Source organism: Porcisia hertigi, chromosome 9 (assembly GCF_017918235.1).
Source record: "Porcisia hertigi strain C119 chromosome 9, whole genome shotgun sequence".
Classification (NCBI taxonomy): Eukaryota; Euglenozoa; class Kinetoplastea; order Trypanosomatida; family Trypanosomatidae; genus Porcisia; species Porcisia hertigi.
The window spans coordinates 313,345-326,353 of record NC_090568.1 but is presented as its reverse complement, the minus strand read 5'-3'; the positions used below and the strand labels follow the sequence as shown (position 1 = coordinate 326,353).

Below are 13,009 nucleotides of genomic sequence, written 5' to 3'. Positions count from 1 at the left end.
AGGTATAAAATGTGCGAAGATATTTGTGTGTTCGTTGAAGGGGGAGAGCGACAAAGAGAGGCGCGTGCCATCCCGCTCTGCTATACCGCCCACCCACCCCGTCTCCTTCCTACCCGTCAACACAGGAGAGAAACAATGAAGCAAGGCCACACCAGTGTTTGTTTGTTTTTTTTTGTGGGGGGGGGGGGGGGGGAGGGAGGGGGGGGAGCTCTCTGGTGTGGCCTCTTGGCCTCTTTATGTGGGAACGGGCCACACGTCGCGAAGACGCGACATCAGCGCATCCACCTCGCTTTCGGACATGCCAAGTCCACACGCGATCACCAACAGTGGGCACGGAGGCCTCCCGTCCTGATGCATGCCGTAGTTCTGGAACGTGCAGCCGGCAATCGTGGTTGGTGTGGATGGCGCTGGGGTGATGACTCGCGGACCAGTAACCCCGCTGCGAAACAGTTGCGCACCGAGAGCGCGGGCGGCTAGCCAGTTTGTCGCCCCCTTCTCTCCCTCCTCTGAGTCAACTAGCGCATCACTGCTGCTCGCCTCGGCGGCAGGCAGACCGTACATTCTCATGGTGACGGCGATACTGATATCATTGCGGGGCAAGACATCGTTGGAGCTCCTTGGAGACCCACCCGTCATATCCTCCTCCTCATCATCCCTCTCGTCCTCGCTGTCGTCAACGAGAAGCGCTTCGCCTCGCTCGTGTGCAAATACACGCAGCTTCCGTATCAGTCGCGAACGGCACTTGTAGCGATCATTCCACAAGGCTTGCATACCGCGCCGACCGAGGCTCAAGGCGGTGATGAAGAGATCGACGATAGGGCTCATGCTCGCGCGACCAGCGTAGAGCGCGGCCGCGGCCTCGCAATACTTTTTATCACTGGAGCAGATAATCGAACCACCCACCGGGACAAGGAAATTCTTATCACCTGACTGGACCACAAAGTCCACCCGCCCCAGTCGCTGTGCCGCGTCGAGACGAGTCATGATCCGGCGGCTCTGCACCCCGTACGCGTTGTTCACAACGTAAGGGATGCCGGTTCTCTTGCAGTACTGGGCTATTGCGACTGTGTTGTCGGGAAGGCGTGGTGCAAAACAGCTTGTTGTGGAGAGTACACACACAACCTGCGACGGCCCACCAACGGCCTCAACGGCTGCGGCTACATCGTCGAGGTAGCACTCCAGGAAGGGCGATGACGACGGCATCGGTGGTGAAGCGATGTCGGCTGGGCTAAGATTGAGACTGCCACCTTTGGAGCTGATAGAGGCGGCGGCAGTGCGTGCGAATGGCGGAGCCGGCCGTAGCTGTACGGGCACGGGCACCAGCCCCGCCACGTCGATACACTTGAGCGCCGTCTTCTGGTCAATGCGAGGCCATATGACGAAGCGCGGCGTCGTGGGGACGGGCAGAGGCACGTGGTCACTACCCACACGACCGTCTTCGCTGATCTGTGGCTCTTGTGCTTGGGCAGCCGGCGTTTCCTTGGCTAATTTTTGCGTGGCGGCTCGCTGCAGCTGCACATCTCCTGACCCCGTCAACTCTCTCATGCGCCTCTTCGCTACACACTGCAGCACCAACGCCAGTGTCATGCCTGTCGCCATTGGCACCACCACTGCAGCCGCAGTCGAACGGGCCCCGGCGAGGCGTATGAGGTCCAACATGAGCACGTTCGTTACCTTGTACAGCAACGACGAGCCTGCCGCCTTGGGCTGATCACTCACCAAGTCGCCAGAGCGCCCAATGCCGTGCGAGAGGTGGAAGTGTCGCTGACGAACGAGTTCAGAGACAACACGTCCCTCACGCTCACCGCCGCCGACGTGGTGCGCAAAATTGTTTGTGTCCATCAGTGCAAGCTGGCGGAGAATAAGCTCAATGGTGGCGTCATTGAGGCCCTCGTTTGGGCAGCAACGCTGCGCCAGGATGGAGCGCAGAATGCGGGCCGTAGACTGCAACGACTCGCGGCCGGCGTCGATGTACCGTGCTGAGACCAACTCCTCCGCCAGCTTGAGCGAGCGATCATCCATCGTCACGAACGATGTCGACACGCGTGCGTCTGGGAGCGGGGGGAGGGGAATATGAGCGCCTATGTGCCCCCCTGTGTGTGTGTGTGTGTGTGTGTGCCTGTTGTACCTGATACGTGCCAATGTGTGGGTCGATATGCAATGAGATTGGGACACACGATGGAAAGGCGGAGGTCAGACAATGGCGGTGGTGAGCGCAGAAACGGGCGAAGGAAGAAATCTTCAAAGGGATACGAGCATCACATGAGCAGGCACACACATATCCTGGTGTGCGCATGTCCCCTGAGTGAGCCGGCGGGAGGGGGAGGGGGAGGGAGGGAGGGGGAGGCAATACGACTCTGCGAGAGCATTGCATGTCTTTGTCCGACGAGTAGTCATGTTTACATGAGCACTGACGTGTGCACGCATTTTTTTTGGTTCGCGAGGGCACCTTCTCCCTTGATGGCAGGAACAGATGGAAGGGCGATAAACGCACACACACACAAAAAACTCTTTCACGCGCCTGTCCTTCTCTTCTCTCTTGACATCCTCAGCGGCTATACTCGTCTTACAGGGAAAAAATAAAAAAGCTTTGATTCGTACGTAGCCTTGAAGAGAAAAAAGAGAGATCCGACACAGGTTTCGTGGGCTGAGAAAGAGGTAACGTGGCAATTAAAAGGAAAAAAACGGACCAGGTCCCTTCCCAAACTCCACACACACACACACACACAGATACGCGCGCGGCCAACCCCTTATTCCAGGTGGTGGTGGTAGAGGGCTGAGAAAACCAAACATATATATATATATATATATCATGACCACACCTGTATTCTGTTGCCTTTTCTCTTGAGCGGTCGACGCACGAAGTACCGCCCTCCCCCCTTTTGTCATTCCCTCACCCGCCGCCGCTTTCGAAACCTCGAAAAAAAAAACGAGGTCATTGGAGTAAGGGCAATCAGATGAGCGAAACAGGCGTCACGCAAGAGCCAGTTGCCACCAGCACCGCTCGCGCGTCCACATAGGGCCCAACGGCTACTCCCTCAACCACACTGCCAAATGAGCGCAGCGGGCGCAACATCGGCAGAGCCTTGGCGCTCGGTGGAACGTCTCGGAGGTCACCAACGTACAGATCCCGGCCAGACGCCAAGAAAAGAACGTCTTCGTTCATCAAAATTACTGCAAAACCATTACCTTGATCAGCACTGGCCCCAGCTGCGGCAGGCGACGGCGATGCGGGAGACGTCAGCGCAGATGCAGAGAGGGAGGCAGGAGAGGCACCGATCCCCGACGGCAGGGCCATCGTGTTGCTCTGGACACGCACCGTGAAGGGTGAGACAGCGTTGGTACTAAGAGCTGAAGCAGTGCGCTCGTCGCATGGTTGCGGCTGTTGGCGCCGGAGTTGCTCGACAGCCTGCCGTTCGAGCGCAGCTCTATCGAAAGTTTGACGGTGAAGGACGACGTTCTGTACAACTGCCCACCACCCGCAGGCTCGGTAGCCGGTTACTTTGGAGTGCTGCTGAACATGACCCAGCGTGTGCTCAGCCGACGCTGTGCACGCCGCCAGCGAGCCGACGCGTGATGCCGGTGACATATAGCCCCCCTTACTGTGAGGCATACGCTGCGTGCCGGCCAGCACTACGTGGAACGCGGCATCCCTCTCGCTGAAGTGCAGATGCGCGTCACACACGTGTGTCACCGACTCTGTCGCCAACGCCGCCATTCCACAGCTTCCGCCAGGCCCACTCGCCATCTGCGGACTGCCGTCTTGGCACGCTTGGATTTGATAGGGTGAAAGGCGGTAGCGATATATGACATGCGGAACGGCGCGGTTGTCGGTCAGGAGGCGCAGCGAGGCGCCGTCCATTCCGTTGTCGCTTGCGGCACCGCCGTCGTCGCCCTGTCCTTCCGCCAATGTGTGAGACATGAAAGTGGACCCCTTGGCGAGCCGTAGCCGGTGATACTCCGCCAGCAGGCGTACCGAGCCGCCCTCAACCACCCGCTCCACGTAATGCAACGCACCGCTGCTGAGCACCACGACAAGCGCTACGTCCATTGCCGCGGCAGCCTGTAGGCGCTGCGGAGCAAAGATGCGCACCACATCGGCCTCTACAAAGAAACAGGCGAAGACATCGCTGCAGCTACGCCGCACTAGCTGTGCGCTAGACCGCTCAAGCGCCTCCACGGCCTTGGCCCGAAGTGCCGAGTTGGACCACGGCTCGGTCTCCTGGCGCCACCCTGTCCTGTGAACCTCTCGAGCTGGCGCATCTGTCGCTGCGCCCCCTACCTCCTCGTCGGCAATGAGGCCATCATTGAGAGGTTCCCGATAAAAAAGCTGCACATCCACAACGACGACACACCCAGTACTGGCGGCACTGACGAACTCTGGCCGTCCAGCGGGGTCCATGCTAAAGGCCACGTCCACAACAGCATCCTGCGCTGTAATAGCCCCGCTGCTCCACTGCGCTAGCGCGCACTCAGCAACCTTGTAAACAGAACGACTTCCCTCGATAAGCAGCAGCGCCACGGTCCCGACAGTGGTGCCAACTACTGCAACTGCCGTATCGGTGCTGCCAGGGAGGGAAGCGACAGAGAGGCACGTAACAGCACCGGCACTCAAAGTGACGCGCTGCTCTGACGACAGTGGCGAAGTAGTTGTAGTGGCAGCGGGTTCACAGGTCAGGGCCACACAGTCTCTGGACCCGTGTAAATGCCCCACCAGAGACCACTGCTGTACCGCTGCCAAGAGGGCGGCTGCACCCTTACCCACTTCTTGCCCTGGCACGCTGCTGAGGGGCTCACCAGCCATGCAGTTCACCATGCCCAGCGGAGATGATGAAGAAGCCCCGGTAGCAGCGCCGAGTCCTCCATTGACCCTGGCCGCTGCCCCACTGCCTGCCAGCGAACTGGTTAACCACCGCGGCGCTGGTTGCACCGACACACACGATCCACCAGCACAAACAACGGCGACGGCATCCGTCCCACTGCAGCGAAGCGTCGCGACGCGAGAAATCGGATGCCCAGCGCGCAGACTGCTACCACTGCCAACGCTATCGCCACTTAGAATCTTAGACACAGAAACCATTTTATTTTTGTCACACCGATCGCCCCCTCTTTTTTTAATCAACAATCAACCCTGTTGTTGTTGTTGTTGTTGTTGTTGGGGAGGGGAGGGGCACACCACCGTGGGCAGCACAAGAACCCCCGCCCGGTGAAAAAAGAAAGAAAGGAACAGAAAGCAGAGAGATGGGGGAAGAGGAGGGGGGGGAGGAGGGGAGGAGGGAGGGAGATCAGTGAGTTGGATGGATGAGTGCAGCACAACAGAAAAAGCAGCGGCAATACAAAGTAGAAAGTATCGATCCTCGGGAAGACGAGGTAGTGGGAGCGATAGCGGGTAGCAGAAACAATGGCGACGCTGGACCACACCGCATACGCTATAGGTTCTCCAAGCAAGCAAGTGGTCAGTCAGTCGGAGAGAACGAAGGATATGGGTTCACAGGTCGCACAGGTCGCACAGGAGCCGTAGGCGTCTTGGGTGTAAGGGAACAACACACCCACTACTCCCAGGTTGCTCGCACCGTCGCCACCAAATAAATGCAACAAGTGTTCATGGCCGTGGCCGTGCACGTGTGGGTGTGTGTGTGGGTGTTTCCCTCTTCGATCCGTGTATGAGGTGGACCCCTCTCTCCTTCTTTCAAGGCTTATTTTTTTTTGATTTTTGGTCGAAAACTTTAGTCTTTTACTCCTTCGTTATTCTTCTCGCCTCTCCCCCCCCTTCCCCCCTTCCCCACTCCCCCCTTCCAGCGGCAGCGATGCCGAAGAGGGGGAGCGCCCCCGGCCAGTCAAAGCGAGAGGGAATCCGAAACAAGTCAACGGGGCCCATTTCCTTGGTAGATATTTAAGAGGGGGGGTAAAAAAAAATCCCAATAATGGCTTTTAAATATAAATATAAAAAAAAAACATGCGCGTGTGTGTGTTTGTGCGTTTGTGTGTTTGTGCGTTTTTTTTCTTACCAGGCCGAAACGTGACGCTCACGCATTGAGTGAAGAAATTACACACACAGAGAGAGAGACGTACACATATGTATGTGTATATGGATGTGTACACACCCCAGCCAAGAGACTTTCGGCCAAGGCGCATGATCCTGGCGAGGCGCCAGACACGACGCCAACGCACGGCCTCAGACAGATCAAGGGGGAAGAAAGCGAAGAAAACAGGAAGCTATGGTGCGGGGGCGAGGGGCGGAGGGGAGGGGAGGGGAAGGGGGGGGGGGCCACCTACGCGAATGCACATCAACTGAGGACAGCGTGCACTTGGCAGAAGCAACCCCGACATCGGCTTTGCAGACCGCTTACTTGAAGCAGCGGCCCTCCAGCACTGGGCGCGGAATCGTCGGGCCCTCCCAGCACAGGTAGTCCGTGATCTTCTCTTTCTCCGCCTGCACGTTCTTGATCTCCTCCCAAGTGAAGAGCTCCGTGTCCACCACCTCGTTCACGATCTCCGGCATGCCCTTACCGCGGAACACCCAGAAACTCACCAGCTCGTGTGCGGCGTCCTCGCCGATGATGAGCGCGATACCAAAGGCGTACTTGCGCACGTGCTCCATGCGCTGGAACCAGCCGCGAACGAGGTTGGCCGTCATGAACTGCTTGTGGTTCTCCTCGTTGTACTTGTAGCGCGCCCAGAAGCAGGTGTAGCCCTCCGCGTCGTAATGCTGGAAGAAGTACGGCGCCGCCACCGTGCGGGTGTCGGTGTTGCTGTACTCGCGCTTGTAGGCATCGAGCACGAAGTTGCTGGGCGGCAGCGCATCGAGCGGGTTCGGCTTCTTCTCCTCCTTCGCAGGCTGATCCTCCTCCTCCTCCACAGCCTCCTTCGGCTTCTTCTCCACGGCCTTCGGCTTCTCCGCAGCCTTCTTCGCTGCCTTCATCGGACCGAACGTCGCGCCCCACTGCTTCAGCACCTCCACCGTCTTGGGCTGCTGCATCACCGTGTTGTACAGGCGGTATGCGTTGCGGTACTTCTTCGTCAGCTCCTCGCCGTGCTTCACGTTCGTGCGGTACACCCACTGCAGCGAAAAGGCGACGGAGATATCCGCCACCGTCATGCGCTCGCCGACGAGGAAGGTGCGGGTCTCCAGCCACAGCTCCAGACCCGCCAGGCTCTCCTCCAAGGGGGCCATAGCGCTCTCCGGGGCCGGCGTGCCCGCGAAGGCCTCCATCAGGTAGGGATGGTTATGCGCATCGAGCTCGCAGGCCGCAAAGTCAAGCCACATGTCGACCTGGCTGCTCTCGAATGGCGTGGAGCCGTACAGCTTTGCGCCGCTCTTCTCCACGCGGGCGATGTGGCGCATGATGGCGTTGGACTCGAAGAGGTAGCCCTCCTCCGTCTGCATGGAGGGGAGACGCATGCATGGGCTGCAGTTGCGCGCGAACTCCGGCGTCTCGTTATCCACGCCGTACTGGCACACCTTGAGCTGGACGTCCACATTGGCGAACGCGGCAGCTACCATGATTTTCTGGGAGCGCGCATTCTCAGGGTGAGACGTAGAGAAGAGTGTGTGGGACATGGTTGTTATGGTGGTTACCGTGTGTGTGTGTGTAGGGTAGGAGGAATACTCTTCGGTTTTCTGTGTGTTTATGAAATTGTTTTTTCTTTGGGGGGGGGGTGGAGGGGGAAAACGACAGACAACTGCCGTGTACAACATGCAGTGGAGGGATCCGCGTAACAGAGGGCACCACACACACACGCACACACACACAACCAGGCAGAATGGGGGGTAAGAGGAGGAAAAGGGAAAAGAGGAGTTTGGGGAAATGAGAGGGGAAAAAAAGGGAGGGACGCACGCGTAACAGGCCGGTGCCTTCCACCACAGTGCGTTCACCACACATGCGACGCGCGCCGACTACTCACACCGTTTCCTGCGGCAATGCCACACTCGCTCTAAAGCCAAGAGTGCATGGGGGAGGAAGGGGGAGAGGAGAGGGGGGAGGGGGGAGGGAGGAGGGGGGAGGGGAGGCCGCACTAGTCGGAGGAGAGTGTGAGCAAAGGGAGATGGCGAGACAAGTGGTAAGTGGGCAGGCATTTCTCACGTCGCTAGCCTGAAGCCATGGAGCGGAAGTGGGACATGGAGAATGGGAGAAGCAGGGCAAGGCAGGGCAGGGCAGGGCAAGGCAGGAGGTAAAAAAAAAGACTCGCAGGCGTTGGCATGGGCTTGATGCCGCTGTCTGTGCTCCTCAACCGCCGCGCCCCGACTGTTCTCTCTCTGTGGTGTTCTGAACTTCATCCCTATAGTTCCACATACGATGACCAACATGAAGTTGCTTCACCTACATGATACTACCACCTTTACCCTCGGCTTCTCCCCTCCCCTCCCCTTTCTCCTCCCTCTTCCCGCTCCATCTCCTGAGTAACTTGTAATGCAGTGTGATACGTATCACCATCAACGAGCAAAATCCGCTCCCCGTCCTCTTCTATTTGGAAAAAAAATAAAAAATAAAAGACGACTGAAGATTAATGCGCTGAGTGTGACACGAGCGCTTCACCTCTGTGTACTTCTGTCCGTCTATGTATGTATATACATGTGTCTGTGCATGTCTCCGTCTGTGTGTGTGTGTATAGATCTGTGCATGTATATATATATATATATATATAGATCAGGCGGGGTTCATATCTGTCGTATTTCTTTTGTTTAAGAAACTACATTCAAAACGTAAAGAGCTAAGCCCTTCCCCCTCCTCCTTACCCCACCCCACCCCCTCCCAACGACTTCATCTCTCTCTCTTACACACATACACACACACACACACAGAGAGACGGAGACATGCACAGACACACAGACACATCTATACCCACACGCATGTACACGAACAGAAGTACACAACAGTACTGCAGCTCTATTTAATCACGCGCTCTCTATTCGACGCTGTTACCTCGGTAATGTATACCCCCCCCGTACATTCACCAGACGTGAGAAAAAAAAAAAGTGGGGCGGAGAAGATGTGGGGGTAACCGTAAGACACGCGCGAAGAGAGAAAAAAATAGCACAGAGGTGTGGCGAGCAAGACAACAACAAGACACACACACACACACGTACATACACACACGTACACACACGAGTCGAGGTCGCTGTGTGTGGACAAAGTGGCGTGTAGGTAGAGAGAGGGGGGAAGGGGGAAGGGGGGGTATACAGTTCACTACACCAAACAGGCAATGAGAAGATACAAAAATTATAAATTTCAAATCGCACACACAAACACACGCCCATCAGCCCACGGAGGAGACCAAAACTCCAGTGAAAAAAAAAAGAAAATTGAAACGAGAGAATACAACGAAGGAAATCAATAAAGTCATGTACAGGGTGTACGTCCCCGAAAGGCGGGTGGGGAGGGGAGGAGAGGAGAGGAGAGGAGAGGGGAGGGCAGAAAAAAAACAAGAAAAATCAATATAAAAAGACGTGAAGAACGCACACCGGCACCCAACGAGGGGAACATTTATATAAGACAGAGAGGGGGATTTAGGGGACGGGGGACGGGGGACGGGGACGGGGGACGGGGGAAGGGGGAAGGGGGTAGTAGGCAGTAGAAGGCGTACCCTGACCTAACAGCTGCTGTTAGCTTCACCCCTCATGACGGACCACCCCACCACCGTCATCAACACGCTCGCGCCCTCCCCCTTTACGTGTTCACTGCACCTCTAAGCAGAGCGTGGGGGGGTCATCATCATAGCCAATGGAGCCGGTCCTCCTCCAGCTGCTGTGAATGACGGTGATGTCCCAGTCGCTACGGCTGCGGCGTTATGCGTAGCGAACATACTCTGGTAATAAGTCTCCATCATGTCCCGCCAACGGGCAAACATTTCGTAGGAAGCCCATGGATCTGCCGCACTTCCCGGCGGTGGCGGCGGCGGCGGCATAACCGGCAAGCTCGGCCTAGAGGCGTTCAGTGGCATGCTGCCACTCACGGAAAACGATGTTGCAGAGGAAGGAAAGGGCTGCGGAGGCTGCGGAGGCTGCGGAGGCTGCTGAGGAACGAACGCCTGAGCTGCGGCGTTCATCTGCTTCTGCTTCTGGGGCGCCATCATCATAGGCGAGTTAGCGCTACCGGAGGGTAAAAATGGTTTTGCGTTGTAATTGAAGGTTGTTTTCGTGAGCGTCGAGTCAGAGGTAGCGGTGGGCGGCATGATGGCGGTGGCGGTGCTTGCGTGGGTGCCCACGCGAGCGCCGCCGGGCACAAAAGGCGTGGCGTTGAAGCTGAGGATTGTGGCGTGTGGCTTGAGGGGTGCCATTTCAGCGGCCACGGCGCTCTCCTCTTGCGTAGTGGCAGTCGTTCGGCGTGCGGAGGAAGACTTTCCAGCGTCTCCTCCCTTCCCCTGTTTCGATTTGGCCGAGTCCAGAAGTGAAGTGTCATGGTGCGGACACCTGTCACTGTCAGCGCACGCCACTGCTGCCACACCCCTTGTTGTCCCCGCCGCGACGCCTGCAGCAGAGAAGTCTGCGATGTCAAGAGCGGCACCAGTCGTGGCGTGCATGCAGGACGGCTCTGGGGCGATCAGGCTTGCCGTCGGCGGCGTAGATGCGGTCTGAGGCAGCGGTGATAGCAGCGAAGGGGCATCGGCTGCCACAACTGCACTCACAGTCTGCTGCTGCCGCTGCTGCTCCATGTGCCTCTTAAAGTCTATCTGAACGTGACGCAGCACTGCCCTTTCTGCCTGCGACACCTCCACCGGTGCGGTACCTGATAGATTCCCATCCAGCTCCACTCCCGAGCCGATGGTGCTCATGATCCTAGGAGGCTTCGTGTTGACGGGCTGAGTGAGCTGCGCCCGGATAATGCGGAACAGCTCCTGGAGCTCGCGGTCGTCTCTCTCTGCGCTGGTGTCCGTAGTGGCTGGTGGGGGAATGATAGGGAAAGCGCCAGGAAACGGTGACGCCACAAGACGAGCAGCAACGCTGCTGTTGCTGTCGAGGTTACTACTGGCGTAGTGGCCATATGGGTCGCAATAGGTGCCGGCGGTGCGTGAATAGAACGACAGCGGCCAGTCCAGTGGTGGGGCAACTGGCTGATGTTCAGAGAAGACTGTAAGGTGAGCGTACGGGTTCGGGTAGCAGTAGTCCGTCACGGTCGTGGTGTAAGCAGCAGCCGACGCCATCTTTCGCTCTTCGGGATCCCTCACCCTTGACTGGTGTTGCGGATTACATGACGGCAACGTGGACAGCGGCGCATCGTGGCCAATGACAGGCTGCGGTGGAGCCGATAACGCCGCTGGTGCTGCTGCTGCTTCTGCTGCCTCACCACCCCTCTGCGTCCTCCGCTGTTGCTCTTGTGTTTTCATGTGCTTGAGACGGTTGAGCAGCACCATGATGACTTGCTGAACGTACTCACGCCGGCGAGCGGCAACGCGGTAGGCCTCCGCATCCAATTCAGCGTCCGTCGTCGCTTGGGCATCATCGCTCTCACCCCGTTTGCCAGCACAAGAGACGTTGGCGGGACGGTGAAGCACACGAACATGCTGAAAGAGTTCACGCAGCAACTCCAGGGATGCGGGCGTGAGACTATTGCTCCCGCATAGACCCATCAACTCATCGAAGAACGCCAACTCCGTTGTCGTCTGTGCAGTTGTGGGCAACGATTCCGCAGTACGGGCAGCCGGCGGCTCTGCAGATGATAATGGCTCGCCCACACCATCTGCCGCTTCTACCATCGATGGCGTCGTTGCTGTAGTGCGACTCCCCAAACAGTAGCGGAGCAGCAGTCGACTGACGGCATCGAGGGCGCTGTCGTTGTACTCATCGTGCTGTGAATACCCCCCCACTGGACTGCTGCTGCTCGCCCCACCTGCGCCTCCTTCCCCAGGGACAGAAGTGTTATGGTGGCTTCCACTGCCGCCGGCAGTCGTGCGGTTGCGCCGGGCGCGGAGCTCCTCTAGCGATGCCCTCCCCTTAACGGTCGTCACATGTGTTGGTGTCGCCGCGACGGGCGTGGCAGCACTTGTGTCTTGAGTGCACTTCACAGATGCGTTATTGGCCGCCTTAGTGCGCTTGCGGACCGCTGCCTGATGCACTGGCGCCGCCGCCGAGGGCGTTGCAACTGAGTCAGCCCCCTTCAGGGAGGTTGTCTGCGCTGAACCACCTTCTTCTCCCGCCGCCGCCTTCTCGGGCTCGGATAGCGATGGTGCCGCGTGCGGCTGACCGCACCCGCTCTCCGGATGCTTCTGGTTGGAGATCGGCGTAGGTGACTTCTCCTCCATCGCTGGCGTCACTACTGAGGCTGGGGGTTCTGTAGCCTTTGGTCTTTTAATGACTCGCGTGGCCTTCACTGGCGGCTGCGCAGTGGGTGGGAGGAGCCCCTCACGGTGCTGTCGCATAAGCTCTGCAAAGTTCGTTTGGGGGGCGGCGGTGGTGGTGTGCGGCGCCTTTGCCAGGGGTGCGGCAGCACTGACCTCGGCTTCAGCCGCAACCGCCTCGGCTGGCGTTGCTGCTGGGACTCCCGACGCTACGTGCGCTAAGGTTGCCACTGCAGCCTCTGGAATCGGCTTTCCATCGCGAATGGCCTCCGCAATAGCAGACTCTGCTTGCCTCTCCAGCGCACGACGCAGCCAGATATTCATTGGACGGGCCGGTGAAGGGTTTATCGAGGCAGCGTTGGCCTTTGATCCCTCTGCTTCAGCCGCCGCTGGTGCTAGGTCGTTTGCACTAGGAGCAGTCGTAGACAGCTTGCCGCCATCTGTGCTTTGCTGATCGGGCGCCTTGACCTTCTCTGCAGGGACATCAGAAGCAACGGGGGCAGAGGCTGGGGTATCACCACCACCTCTGCCGTCAGCGCCGCTATCGATACTGCTGTTGCTGCTGTTCCGCCAGTTCATCAGCCGGTCTCTCCACCCCTTGAGGCCACGCCCGCTGCTGGCGTTGGTGCCGGCATTCACCATGGTGTCTGATGGCATCGACGCCCCCACCTCATCGCCCTTCTTGGCGTTAGAGTTATCTGTTTCGCTTGACGGCATCGCTTCTCCTCTGTCT

At 58.2% G+C, this 13,009-nt stretch overlaps 4 protein-coding genes across 4 annotated transcripts; all 4 read right to left on the bottom strand.

Moving 5' to 3' along the window:
• Window positions 1-234: 234 nt before the first annotated feature.
• JKF63_06877 (uncharacterized protein) lies at window positions 235-2,022 on the bottom strand (the record flags this gene model as incomplete). The annotated part of the gene is made up of 1 exon (XM_067902825.1): window positions 235-2,022. The coding sequence occupies one exon, from the start codon at window positions 2,020-2,022 to the stop codon at window positions 235-237; it is 1,788 nt and encodes a 595-aa protein (XP_067759184.1).
• A 931-nt stretch (window positions 2,023-2,953) lies between these two features.
• JKF63_06876 (uncharacterized protein) lies at window positions 2,954-5,080 on the bottom strand (the record flags this gene model as incomplete). Its single annotated transcript, XM_067902824.1, has 2 exons — window positions 2,954-3,526; window positions 3,560-5,080. 2 exons carry the CDS (start codon window positions 5,078-5,080, stop codon window positions 2,954-2,956), a joined length of 2,094 nt encoding a protein of 697 aa, XP_067759183.1.
• A 1,266-nt stretch (window positions 5,081-6,346) lies between these two features.
• On the bottom strand, window positions 6,347-7,561 carry JKF63_06875 (uncharacterized protein; the record flags this gene model as incomplete). Its single annotated transcript, XM_067902823.1, has 1 exon — window positions 6,347-7,561. The coding sequence occupies one exon, from the start codon at window positions 7,559-7,561 to the stop codon at window positions 6,347-6,349; it is 1,215 nt and encodes a 404-aa protein (XP_067759182.1).
• Window positions 7,562-9,687: 2,126 nt separating this feature from the next.
• Window positions 9,688-12,993, bottom strand: JKF63_06874 (uncharacterized protein; the record flags this gene model as incomplete). The annotated part of the gene is made up of 1 exon (XM_067902822.1): window positions 9,688-12,993. One exon carries the CDS (start codon window positions 12,991-12,993, stop codon window positions 9,688-9,690), a length of 3,306 nt encoding a protein of 1,101 aa, XP_067759181.1.
• Window positions 12,994-13,009: the final 16 nt, after the last annotated feature.